At 37.4% G+C, this 13154-nt stretch overlaps 1 protein-coding gene across 4 annotated transcripts in view; it reads right to left on the reverse strand.

Annotated features, from left to right (window-relative positions):
• arhgap36 (Rho GTPase activating protein 36) overlaps positions 1-12596 on the reverse strand; it is a 44104-nt gene extending 31508 nt beyond the window's left edge. For 2 of the 4 annotated variants that reach the window (XM_079584497.1, XM_079584496.1), the window contains exon 1: positions 12158-12596. In XM_079584497.1, coding sequence (XP_079440623.1) covers positions 12158-12250 — 93 coding nt within the window. In that variant the 5' untranslated portion in view covers positions 12251-12596. Of the gene's footprint in view, positions 1-2013; positions 2319-12157 lie in introns of those variants that run through there. The other 2 variants (XM_079584499.1, XM_079584498.1) reach the window with 2 other exon arrangements.
• Between the last annotated feature and the right edge of the window lie 558 nt (positions 12597-13154).

Raw genomic sequence — 13154 nt, forward strand, 5'->3', positions numbered from 1 at the left:
CACTGGAGATTTTGCTGTAAATATGCATAGCCCTATGAGTAGCCTAATACACATTGTGTGTACACAATGAACACAAGTGCAGTCATCCCGTGAATTATAAGGCAATGATTAGGCAACTATATATATATATTAAAAATATATATAGCTATATATATTTTTGCAAAAGTTCATGTATTTCAGTAATTCAAATTAAAAGGTGAAACTAATATATTTAGTATATAACTATGCATGATTATACTTTTCAGAGGGCCGACATTTCTGTATTTAAAATCCTTTTTTAATTTATTAATGTATTGATTATTTATTTTTTATTTTTTTATTTTTTTCATATTTTTTTATTTATTATTATTTATTTATTTTTCCTGTATAGTGCTTTGCATATATGCCAATTCATATATACTGCAGAGAGGCAGGACTTGTCAAAAGAAGCCTAAGAAATCGGTCTTCTTCTTTTACAGTAGCACTACTGCTTTTGCGTAAACAGTAAAGTACTGTAAATTACCATATACAGTAAGTTACTGTAAATTTCACACAAAATACCCACAATGCAGTGCATATTACAGTAGTTAACCGTAAATAATATAAGTGGTATTTTACTGGGCTTTTTTGCGGTAAGTAACTGTAAAATTACGGCAAAGTCTAACAGTGTAGTGTGAGCTCATTTAAAAATCTATAAATGCAATTTTAAAATTTTGATATTTTCTGCAAAAATTGTGATTTAATGACATTGAAAAACACATTCATCAAGTAAAAAATAGTAAAAACACGTTCCTTGCATCTTAAATATACAAATGTACACAAGTTTTAAAGCTTTTTTGTTTTGTTTTTACCAAATATTGTCTTGAGGTTTTCTTTTTTTCTTTTCTTTTTTTTTTAAAGAGACACTAACATATGTAAAAGTACATAGACACACCGAAGTCCCACAAGAAAGAAAGAAAAACAAAACAAAAAAGACAACAACAACAACAAAAAAAACTTACGAGTGCAATCCAATACAATCCTGCATAAAGTAAACCCAATTATATAATGACCAGACAATACAGAAAAAGTATCATCTGGAGATTGATTGGTGAGCTTGGGGTCAGAGAATAGGGTCCAAAATCAAACACAGAGAGCAGGGTCAAGCTGGAGAGTTTGAACATGTTCACGAAGGGGTTGCCAAATCTTGACAAAAATAGCGCTAGGTCGGCAAAGTGAGTACCTAATTTTCTCGTCTTGAGGTTTTCTCCATTTCTCCATTACTCCATTTGACCTGAACAAAGCGTATTTTCATAAAAAGCTAAATATATATATATATATAAAAAAAACCGTAGCCTAATTACTCTGAAAACGAATGAATAGGCTAATATATAATAATATCATATAGCCTAATAATGAATAATATAAAAGTACACTTGACGTTAAACCAACTATAGACATTTTTAACTTCAAGTTCAAGCCACACTAAAAATATAATCATAATTAATTTAGAAATAACTGAAAACAATGTTAATCACAGAAAAAGATTCTTCAAGTGATTTTTGTATGAACTTATTTTTTTAAAAACTTAATATAGCCTACCTAAACAAATAAAAACTGAGCGTCATGTCACCCTTAGGTAGATACACACACACACACACACACACACACACACACACACACACACACACACTACACTATACAGCAGACTGTTCATCTTTATTTAAAACAATGTGCAGCAGCTGGTAGTTAAGCACGTGAAATCCAGATTTAGCAGCACATGCGTAATAAACACAAAACACCGCACCATCTCAAACAAACACATGTGGCAAATAGTAGCAGAAACACCAGCGTGCTATTCCCCAAGCACATAGCCATGTGTTTCATTGCATTTACATAATCACTGAATGTATTCATCACGGTCATAGTCTTTACAACTGTGCAGCCACAATTAGACAAAAACTTTGCTCATTAAATATGTGAATTGATTTGCATACAGACTCACACACACACACACACACACACACACACACACACACACACTAATCACTCTACCTTAAGTCTAGGAGACAGGCGGCGTGTCTGACAGAAACACACACTCTGTGAATATGAGCAATTTCCTCAGAGTCTTCAGACAGGTACAGCCGGTCCGACCCGAGCATGAGACAGACAGGCAGACAGAAGCAGAGAAGGATAAAGAGCGAGAGGGAGGTCTGTCCTCTCCATCTGCCATGTACTCTTGTAAATCAGAGTGCAGCCAAGAGCAACTTCACGTAAACACTCGCACAGTGACGTGAAGCAGAGGGGGAGGAGCCTGAAACTGATCCAGCAGAGCTGTGAACCAGTTCCCCTGTCAGACTGTCACTCAACATCAGCATCATGAACACTGGAGTCTAGAGACACTGTCCTCCCTTCCCACCTCCCACTGCAGGGATTCTACTCCTTTTTCCTTCTACGTGTGTTTATGAGTTCACTCCTGTTGAAATCCTGTTCTCTACACAGCAATGGAAATATGAAAACAGCATGGTAATGAAGAAAGAGAGAGACCGAGACAGCGGGAAGGGAAAGGAAGAAAAGTGAGAAATGAGGACTTCAGGCAGAAGGTGCATGAGTGATGAACTCACACACACTATACATTCACCAACTGGCTGCCTCGTGATGAGCACAGACAAATAAAGCTTGACCTTTCAACTCTGTGCTGACCTCACAAATCTAAGTATTATCTGTTACACAAATTCCCCTTTTCCGATAACCATTCAGCCAAAGGCAAAGATACCATAAGAGTCTTTGTGCTCAGTGTGTTCTAAACTGGGAAAAGTGTGGGAAAATTTCAAAAGGCTGACATTACTTTGAATTTTGGGGTTGGTAAGATTTTGTGTGTGTGTGTGTGTGTGTGTGTGTGTGTGTGTGTGTGTGTGTGTGTGTGTGTGTGTGTGAGAGAGAGAGAGAGAGAGAGAGAGAGAGAGAGAGAGAGAGAGAGAGAGAGAGAGAGAGAGAGAGAGAGAGAGAGAGAGAGAGAGAGAGAGAGAGAGAGAGAGAGAGAGAGAGAGAGAGAGAAATGTGTGTGTTTTAAAAATCTCTTATGCTCACCCTGGCTGCATTTGTTTGATCAAATCTGTAAAATATATAATTACAATTTAAAATATCTGTTTTCAATTTTAATATATAGGCCATCACAGGAGTAAATTATACGAAAAATGTGAAAACATGAAAAATATGATTATTCAACATAATTTCTCCAGTCTTCAGTTACATGATCCTTCAGAAATCATTGTAATATGATGATTTGCTGATCGAGAAACATTTCTTATTATTATTAATGATGAAAACAGTGGTGCTTCTTAATATTTTTGTGGAAACGATAACCTTTCAGGATTCATTGATGAATTTATTTGATACATTTTGTAACGTTAACATCTTTTGTCACTTTTGACCAATTTAATGCATTCTTCCTAAATAAAATGCTCAATTTCGTTTCTTTTTTTAAAATCATGCTGGATAACATGATCATCAGGTATTGCACGAACTTGTGGCGCTCATGTCAGCTCATGTGCCAGCGTGAACATCTACATGCACCAGTTTGTTTTGTAGGGGCACCAGTGGCAGTTGTGACTCACTTGGCATGACTTCACCCTAACACTATGTCAAAACTTAGTAGCATAAGTGTGGGAACTGTTACTCCAGTAGTGTAGTTTTTATGTAGCTTGCAACAGGACCTGGGTTCCCAAATGTACTAATGTAAATTTCTTTAAAATAAACCAAGCAGTTTGGATGGATGGTGCTTCTTTTGATCTCAAGTACATGCTAATTTCTAAATATAGTCAAATTCAGCGAAGCACAATTCGTAATAGAGAAAATAATGCAAAATACAAGCATTTTCTCTAGCGGTGCCCATGTTGAGCGTAGAGTGTGTATTTGAGATGTTTGTTTGGTCAGTGCCTGTCTGATGGCTCAGCAAATGATCCTATTAGAGCACTTCTGTGCGGCTAGCTGACAGACTGACAGATTGAGCACATTAGTGAGGAGATCCTGGATAGCGGCACAGTTAGTAGCATCTGGACTAGTCTTCAGTCAAGCCTGAACACACAACACACGGGAAGCAATAGACAACTGGACAAGTCCGAGGTAAAAAAACAAAGTAGCCTATTATAGACAAACGTGGACCTAGATAGAACAAGTAGCCCTGGTCTGGCTGGTTAGCATGAAGGAGTGAGCCCCTGCTGGTAGATATCATAACTACACCATCTCTCCAGATTGCCATTCATCTGTGTATTCTGATGGAATAACATTTTTACTAGCAACATATAAATCACAGAGTTCATAAGTAGATGTTGACTGATTTTTGGATGATATTTGTCCCCATCTTGTGCTTTTGACAGGGGTCCTGTGCCAGCTCAGCAAGTACCTAGCCAACGGATAGCTTTTCTCCAGGTATTCTAGACCACTTTGGCCTAAAATAACTACAGTGCCACCAATAGTAGACATATTTTTTCAGGCTGATAAATGTGCGGCTCTGAATAATGCGTTTGGAATGTGGTGTGAGGCTGTGTGCGGTATGTCTTGGATTTGCCATTAATTTACCATCTGCAGGGCTTGGATGAGCTTGAGCTCTCCGGAGATTCTTCCATCTCCATCAGGGATGCAAATACAGTCCAGATGTCTTCATCACTTATACCATCCGTCCGCAGTCATACTGTTTTCACAACGTCAGGACTGCCAAAGGAGCCTTCATCACTTAAGAAGGGTGCCGAACAAAAAACCCTTTTTGGCTGATTTTATAGGGAGCACCGTGTAACGTTCATAAATTATTCGTCCTCAGTGACGTGCTTCAGTAAAAAAAAAAAAAAAAAAAACCTTTTGATTTGTGTTTATATATGAGATCTAATAAATCATTGGGAGAAAAGCACCGTGAAAAACTTTGGACTCTCATTCTGCACTGAAAAAAAAAGTGATGACTGTCCCAGCAGTTTTCCACACACATGAGAATGTTCATATCCGGACATTAAAAGAGAAGAGTCCCTCAGTTTCATGTGTTTGACCTCTCAACCTGGCATCAAGGATGCACTCTTCCTGTTTTGGCCGTAACATGTTGTTAGGTGAATATACAGGGTTGTATGACCCTGATACAGGATGGACAGGATCAGGGACAGACCTGTCCCAATGGAGCGGACAGGAGTAAAATCCAGTGTGTGCAGGTTTGCTGCGATTACTCAGATGATGCAGGAACAGTGTCACATACATATCTTTCTCATGTCTATGAAAAATCTGATTTACATTTTTTTTTACACTTATCATCAGGTAAGTCAATGCATCATGAAGTTATTGGTTATAATGTTTCTGTTATATATGGCTGTAGTGGAAGCTGACTCTGACTTAAAGCTATAGACTACACTGCCCACTACAGGTCAAAGTTGGCAAGTCCCACAACACATGAACCATCAAAAATAAATTTCAACCACATCATATAAAATTTCACTGGCATTAAAATAAACAATGTAAAGATATTTTAAAATAATAGACTATAACATCTCAGCACAATAAAAATACCTTGACATGTCATGAGTCATTTATGAATCATGACATTCACCTGTTCTTCCTGTTGCCCTCATACTTTTTCTCTGAACGGATCATGTCCTCTGCAGAGTCGAAGCTCTGTCTTGACATGCTGAGGGGGAAAAGGGGGAAACTATGCAGTGCAGTCATAAGCAGGGGCAATGATCCATGTTTATAGCGCTTTTATTGCTGCTGGTATCATTTTCTCTTGCAATGAGAAGCTGTGTCTGTATCAACAAACAATGGAGACAGAAAGAGAGAAAAAGGAGACTGCCCTGGCTGAGCATTACTTCAGGTATTCACTGTTCTCTCTTTTTCTTATTTTCTCTCTTGCTCAACAATATTATGCGTTCTGCAATATTCAGCGCAACTCAACAATATTATGGGTTGACCTATCTACTACCTCTTTATTTACCTCTTTATTACTGCCTGATTCACCCTGACCATCATCAACAATGATACTACAAAAATATTGAACAGCACAATCACATAAATCACACACAATCCATAACAAATCCACCACACCATCCATAATAAATATATCCATACTAACATCTATACCAAGTCAGAAGTGCATTTTGGGAAAGAATCTAAAACTTTTATTGAGCAAGGACGCATTAAACTGATTAAGTGGCTTTCAAATAAATGCTTTATATATATATATATATATATATATATATATATATATATATATATATATATATATATATATATTCATCAAACAATCCTGAAAAAAAATCATAGTTTACACAAAAAATATCAAGCAGTACAGTTGAAACAGTTTTCAACATTGATAATAATAAGAATTGTTTCTTATTTTCTTTGCCATCACAGGAATAAATTATATTTTAAATGATATTCAAGTAGTACATTTATTTTTAAATTGTAATAATATTTCATATTACTGTTTTACTGTTGTTGTTTTTTCATCAAATAAGGCTGGCATCCTGGGTGAGCATGAGACATCTAAGAAAATATATATTAAAAAATGATCGACCCTTGAATCTTGAATCCTTGAATCTAGGTGACACATAACCACATTTGAATAGAGCAGCAGAGCAAAATCAAGAAGAAGAAAAAAATCACTTCTAAGTGACTTTTATCAGTGGCTTTAGCAGTAAATCAGAAGTTCAAGGTGTGTGTTGACCAGTGTGGTCGCATTTCACCTTTCAGGATGACGGATTGCATAACGCGTCAGAACTTGTCTTCCTTTTCCTTTTATCCTCTCAATCCTCTCATCTTTTCTCTGCTTTATCATAACATTAATCTGTTCTTCAACATATCCCTAGAGGTCATGCAGAGGAAATGCCATTTAGAAAAACATTCAGCAAAGATGCCATGCTTCTCTAAACAGGACATTCTCCACCCATCGGCACAGCTCTCTACTGTTCTGCTCATTATTCTGAAAGAGATCGCCAACCACCACTGACTGACATTTACGATATAAATAATACCTCTGAGAACGGTGGTGCTGCTGTTTTCAACCCAAACACTAAACACCACTTTTTCCTAAACACCTGAACTGCGAATTTTACCTCGAGGTCATCACATGCAACAACAAAAATTACATTTGAGGTAATTTGATTTTACATTTAGCCCAATCTGACCTTACTCAGTTTTAGATAGAAAGCGTCTAAACAACAACCAAATATATCTGTGCATCATGTAACAGATTTATTCATGTCATGTGGATGACCAGTCCTTGCAAACAGGAAGAAATGGCATCGATAATCAATCTTGCCATATAAGAATCACATTTGGGTCACAATCATGACAGACATCATAACAATATTGCTGAAGGCTGCAATCACTATATAGGCTGGAACGCCTTTTTCAGCTTGATATTGATCAGTCAATCAATCAGCTATGGCAATTTACACTAGTGTTCTCTATCAGCTTCCAGTGATGTAAAACTGATTGATATGTGTGTTGGTTGAATGCACTCCATTTACGCATTCACTTCTTGACCTCTGGCCCTGCATTCTAGATTCATTTGACTTTCATTATTGCTTATAGCTCTGCTGGTCAAGTAAATTCAATCCTAGCTATCCGATTTATTCTCATGGAGTTTTTTAATAAAACGCATAAGCAGATTGCCTTTTAGCATGCAGAGGCTTGTGACACGAGATGGTGACACACTGTCTGAAGATGTTGTTTCTGAACTTCAAATAAAGAAGATTGAATTTGCTTTGAGGTTTAAAATGAGGCAGTTATGAGTGCATTGCGGTCTATAAAAACACTTGTAAAAAGAAGAAGCTCTTTGTCCTTTAGGTCAGAAACTTCAATTAGATCTGAGTATGATCCAAAAGACTGTAAACTCTCAAAAGGATACAAGGTTTTAAACTCTTTCTGGCAACTTTTGACTTTTGTGTGATGCAACTCAAGGTGGTCTTAAGCCACTCTCTTCTAATTCCAAACAACAGAGAAGATTTAAGCTGATTCTCTATGAAGGCAAGACTTTTGAATTCTCACATTCCACACAATGGCCTTTCCTCAAATCCCTCAGATAATAAAGTAAGTATTAATTCCAATTAAAATCATAGTTAAGGCCACTGGTGTCCTCCAGTAAACCTCCCAACACTTGGTGGGCATACCTTTCAATGGGCTTGACCGTGAAATGTACCAGGAAGAGGGGAGGAAAGGGAAGTTCTTAGAACGTCAAACCTCCTTTGTTCTTTTATGTTCATCAATCATATGATAAAAACCTTTCAACTGGAAATGCTTCGAGTCATGTGATAGCTCAGCGCAGAAGTTGACACGCTTTGAAGAACAGCCGTGTGTACTTTATAGTAGTGATGTAATGGAAGCATGGTGACAGATATGTTCCTCCATATTGTGAAGCACATCTGAGTGATTATCAAAAGAAAAATAAATGTAGGGCGGGACTTGGTTTTAACAATCAGTTGTTGATTGGATGTGAGATTGCTGTCAAATGTACTAAATAACTGGCCAAATCTGGAATGCATCACCAGAGGGAAGTCGATATTGAGTTAAGAATAAAAAAGAAAAAAAAAAGAAACATAGCCTATGCATGGATGAATCTTTTCATAATAGGTTCAATAGCATTTCATGCTGACCTCAAAACAGCTATTTTCAAGCTGTGGGTTACCGAGTGTGAAAAAGTGAGTCGCGCAAAGTGTGAGAATTGAAGTGAGAAGTTCATGCCGAGAAAGAAATATAAAAATGTTTGCCGCACTTTATTTCCCAGTACATGCACTTACATTGCACTTGCCTATAAGAAAGTACTGGGTAATAAGGTAACTACTTAAGATTAGGTTCAGGGTTAGTACCTAGTTATTATCCAGTTATTGCAATTACTATAATAAGTACATAGTATCTACATGGGGAACAGAACTGTAAAATAAAGTGATAACATAACTTGTTTTTTTGCATATTTTTGCCATGACGCAGCTCACAGCAGTGTTTACTGCAATGTGGCTGCAAAGTTTCACTGGCTATACGTAAAAAGAAACCACAACATGAACTGTGCAGTCTGATTGAACACATACTCTTATGAGCAGATTCTTTTGATGAATCGTTTAAAACCTGAAAGCGAATTTCAATCCCAAGTGAGCATCTATACTTATTTCATAAAAGACCAAGCCCTTGAAGTGGGAACTGTGGAGAGAGCAGAGCTATTCTGTCTTATAATGTGGCTTTTTGAAAGACATTTAGTCATTTACTTTATTTCTTACCTGCGAAACTTATCTAAACTAAACTAAAATATGTTTCATGCATGCATAAAATATCACACACAATCATTCTGATTAATCTTTTTTGCTAATTTTGTGAAGGAGTTCAGATGCTCACTGATGTTTAGAACTTCCCTTCGTGTGGTGTCCCCTTCTCACAGTTGCTGAAAAAACGGCATAAACCAGCATGAATGTCATGCTGGTCCAGGCTGGTTTATGCTGGTTAGTGCTGGTCTAGCATGCTGTTCTAAAGCAATACAGAGCTGGTAGAGCTGGTTCACCAGCATGGTCTGCGAGGTTGAGTGTAAGTAGGACAGTCTGTGTGCAAGGAGTGTTTTTGGGGACAAGCGATGTTTTTGCTTGCACGTTTCTATATTTAACACATTAATGATGTAAAGGAAAAACAATATAAGGTTAAAACATATGATTTATTGAATTATATTATAACTTTGCTATTTCTTTTGCTCCCTCTGCTGAAAGAATAACTGAAAATTGTTTTAGTTATGATTACATTATTAATCAGTCACCGGGCGGTAAACTGATGAAACATTTCAAAGCATCAAATGAATTGTCATCCTGTTTCAAATGATCTACACAAATCAGTTCAAATCAATTAAAAAGAGCTTGAGTACATCGCAAAACAAAAATCCAGCAAACCAGCATTCCATGATGGTCTCAGCATGCAAAAAATGCCTTGTGCTGGAAAAAAAAAATAGAATTAGGAATTTGGCTATACCCTCTCAGCTTAATCAGTCTGATGAACCCTTCACTTACTGAGCGGCAAGTTCCATTTCAGGGCATCATTATATTACATCGCAATGCATCGGCACATGCTGTGTGAAAAGGTATTCTTTCTTTGTCTGTATACCTCACACTTGTGCCTTTGTTCATGTTTATCCTTATTTTTTAGTAGCTAACCTGATAATGACATGAAATTGATAAGCAGGCATACCCAATCTAATAATATGACAAGGATAAGATAAGAGAACAACTGCATTTTACCCCTATTTCATCAAAACATTTTAGGGTATAGAGATAAAGTTTGTGGAAATTTAAGAGATATTTAAGAAAAACTACACCTCTCTTGACGGATTCTATAAACAAGGTTTGGGGAACCCCTGCATTAAGACGCAAAGAGCTTAGAAATCATCTTTGATCAAGAGACGTCTCTTTTATCTGTGAAACTAAACCTCCTAATCTAACCCAGAGTTTGGCTGTTTAAAGCAAGATCTTGTGTGCCGTTTTGTATTATTTTTTTTGTTGCTACTTTTATTGGTTCGAACTGTAAATCTAGACACAGAGAGACAATCTAATCCTCTTCTGTCTGGCTCCAACCCTTCCAACACCCCAACGCAGAGTTTTCCAATGTTCTAGCAAATATTTTACGTTTTTTTTTTTTCTCACACAGTCTATTGGCAATAAGAGTTTTCCAGCGTTACCATACCCCGATTTTAAGTAAGTTTGGCCGTATGCAATAAATATATTGACACATCTATAAAGTATCATGTGGAGATGAGAAGGCCTTCATTGATCAAGCACTAGCATTAGACATGGATCTGTTTACCTTGACTAACACTGCAGGAATGTGCAGCACCAGAGAATGACTCTAATCATTATCCAGAAACTCTTAAGTATGTGAAAGCTGGTGGCCCTGTTTTGTCTCCCTTGAGAATAAACCCTTGCACGTTTTACCTTATAGTGAAAGCATAATAAAAGCTCTTCACAATGCAATGATATAATGTTAATTGTTTTTGGTAGAACAACTGAATTATGAGAAATACTGTTGGATACGGGGCATAATTTAGCGCAGATGTTTACAGTAATGCTGGTTTTGCACCTGTCCTATTTCTAACGTACGCCGATGGCTATCAGTAAGGATGAAATAGCAGGGATCCCCTTCCCCCCACACTCACAGCATATGGTCTTCATTATATTGCACACCGTCCAAGATGTTGGCCAATCCATCAAATCTTTGTACTTTTCCACTGCGCACTGTTTTGAAGCAACTTCCTAATCTTTTGCCACCAAGAGCAACTAAGTAATGGGATCAGCTGACGCAGATCCTGAGATTTCGGTAAGTGTGTAGTCTATATTGGCTCATTAGCTCATGTGATGTCCCAATGAGTTTAATTAAATTTGCGCTGTTCAGATTGGCTCGACCCAACGGGTGAAGAACCTATTAAATCAACCATTAGAAACAAAGCCTTCATTTTGAATTGATCTTAAACTTCATTACAGGTCATTTAGCAGAAACCTTTTGCAAGAATTGCAAGGACGGTCCTTGTGGAGCAATTTGGGGTTAAATGTCCAGCACAACAGTGCAGGATCACAACTCTTCGGTCCACATGCAGGACATCCAGAGCTGAACCTGCGATCTTTGCATCGCCAGCCACAGTAATGATTAGCAGCCAAACTATAATGCGTACGGGCTACTTTATTTACAAACATATATCTACATACCGAAATTTGGGCTTTTTTTTTTTACTTAAAAACATTTTGTTTTTAAGGCTTTTAGTTCAAACTTGTAAGTACAACAAACTGTAGATATTAGTTTTATATCCTTTTTTAAATTGTTACTGGAGATCAACTCATGGATCAAAGTGCAGAATATACAGACAACCTGCTTAATAGCATGTTTACCAATACGGCTGACCCTAAGGCTTATTTTAATATTGGTTTATGCTGATGCTGTAAATAATTAATATTTACAGTAATTTACAGACAGAGATATTAATATTTAAGTGGAACAACCATTAGGTTGCTTACAATAGGCACATGGTAGAGACCTTGTGTTATTCATAATAAGTCATGGCAGGAAAATATAAATACTGTGCACTGACAGCATCAAAGAACCTTTGGTTGACACTTTTTACTTTTTTAATATAAAACATCATATAGTTTGACGCTGCGTTAGTACACACCTGCATACGACTGTAGGTAATTCCCCCACTCACCACATAGTAGAACTGCATGTCCTGGCGAACAGGGTCCTCAGGTTGCATGACTATAGATGAGGTTTTATCCGATCCCATGTAGAACAAAACCATAACACCTCCTGGATACACTCAGATCAGGTGAAAACGCAACAAATAACAAAGCAGATCCCACTTTTTTTCTTCAGTCAGACTCTTGATGGAGTCCACCTGTGGAGCAGCTCCTGTTTCTGGGCCGTTGGTAAGAGGTTCAGTGTTTCCTCTGCGTCTGTGTATCTGAGAAGTGATAGCAGCTCTTCCTGTGAAAGAGTGTCTGTGTGCTCTCCAGCTGATAAAATGCGAGTCCCTGCACGCAGCTCAGCGCAGCCTCTGCTGTTCTCCTCGCCTGTCAACAACAGGAAATGTGCCACTGGCTGCTCAGAGTTTGACAAGCTCTCAGCCTTCTCTCTGATGCAGCACCAGGAAGCACTGGGAACGCATTAGTATGGGCTGTGCCGGTGGCTGGGATCATGTCTCACTTATCCTCCCATTACAACCATCTTAACTGTGCATGCCATAAAAAGGTCTGAAGGTTCAAGTCGGTCCAGCTTTTATCTCAGTAATAATTGCAGTATGATAGCTGAACTTTGCTCCATGACCTACTCGATCTGATTGAAATACTAGAATAAGTACTATGACTTAGTGACTTACTATGACTTGATCATCACATTTTTTTAAATAGTTGATGGTGAGTGTGTCATCTTGTGTGTTAAACAAAGAAACAAAATCTTTTTAAAAATCTGCCTTAATGACATTGATCTCTTTAACATTTTATGGCCCCTGTAATAGTTTATATCACATTTACAAAAAATGATATTGTGCTGTGAAATAAGTTGCAAAAGGCATGCTCAAAGTCCTCTGCTCATAAATGGCCTACAAATAACTTTTTTGTACTCTGTACAGACCAGCCATATGCAATACAATATAAAAAGCTACCTCGTTATAAAAATAACGCTTTCTTATCATTTGAACAAATGTT

Source organism: Phoxinus phoxinus (genome assembly GCF_949152265.1).
Source record: "Phoxinus phoxinus genome assembly, chromosome: 2".
Classification (NCBI taxonomy): Eukaryota; Metazoa; Chordata; class Actinopteri; order Cypriniformes; family Leuciscidae; genus Phoxinus; species Phoxinus phoxinus.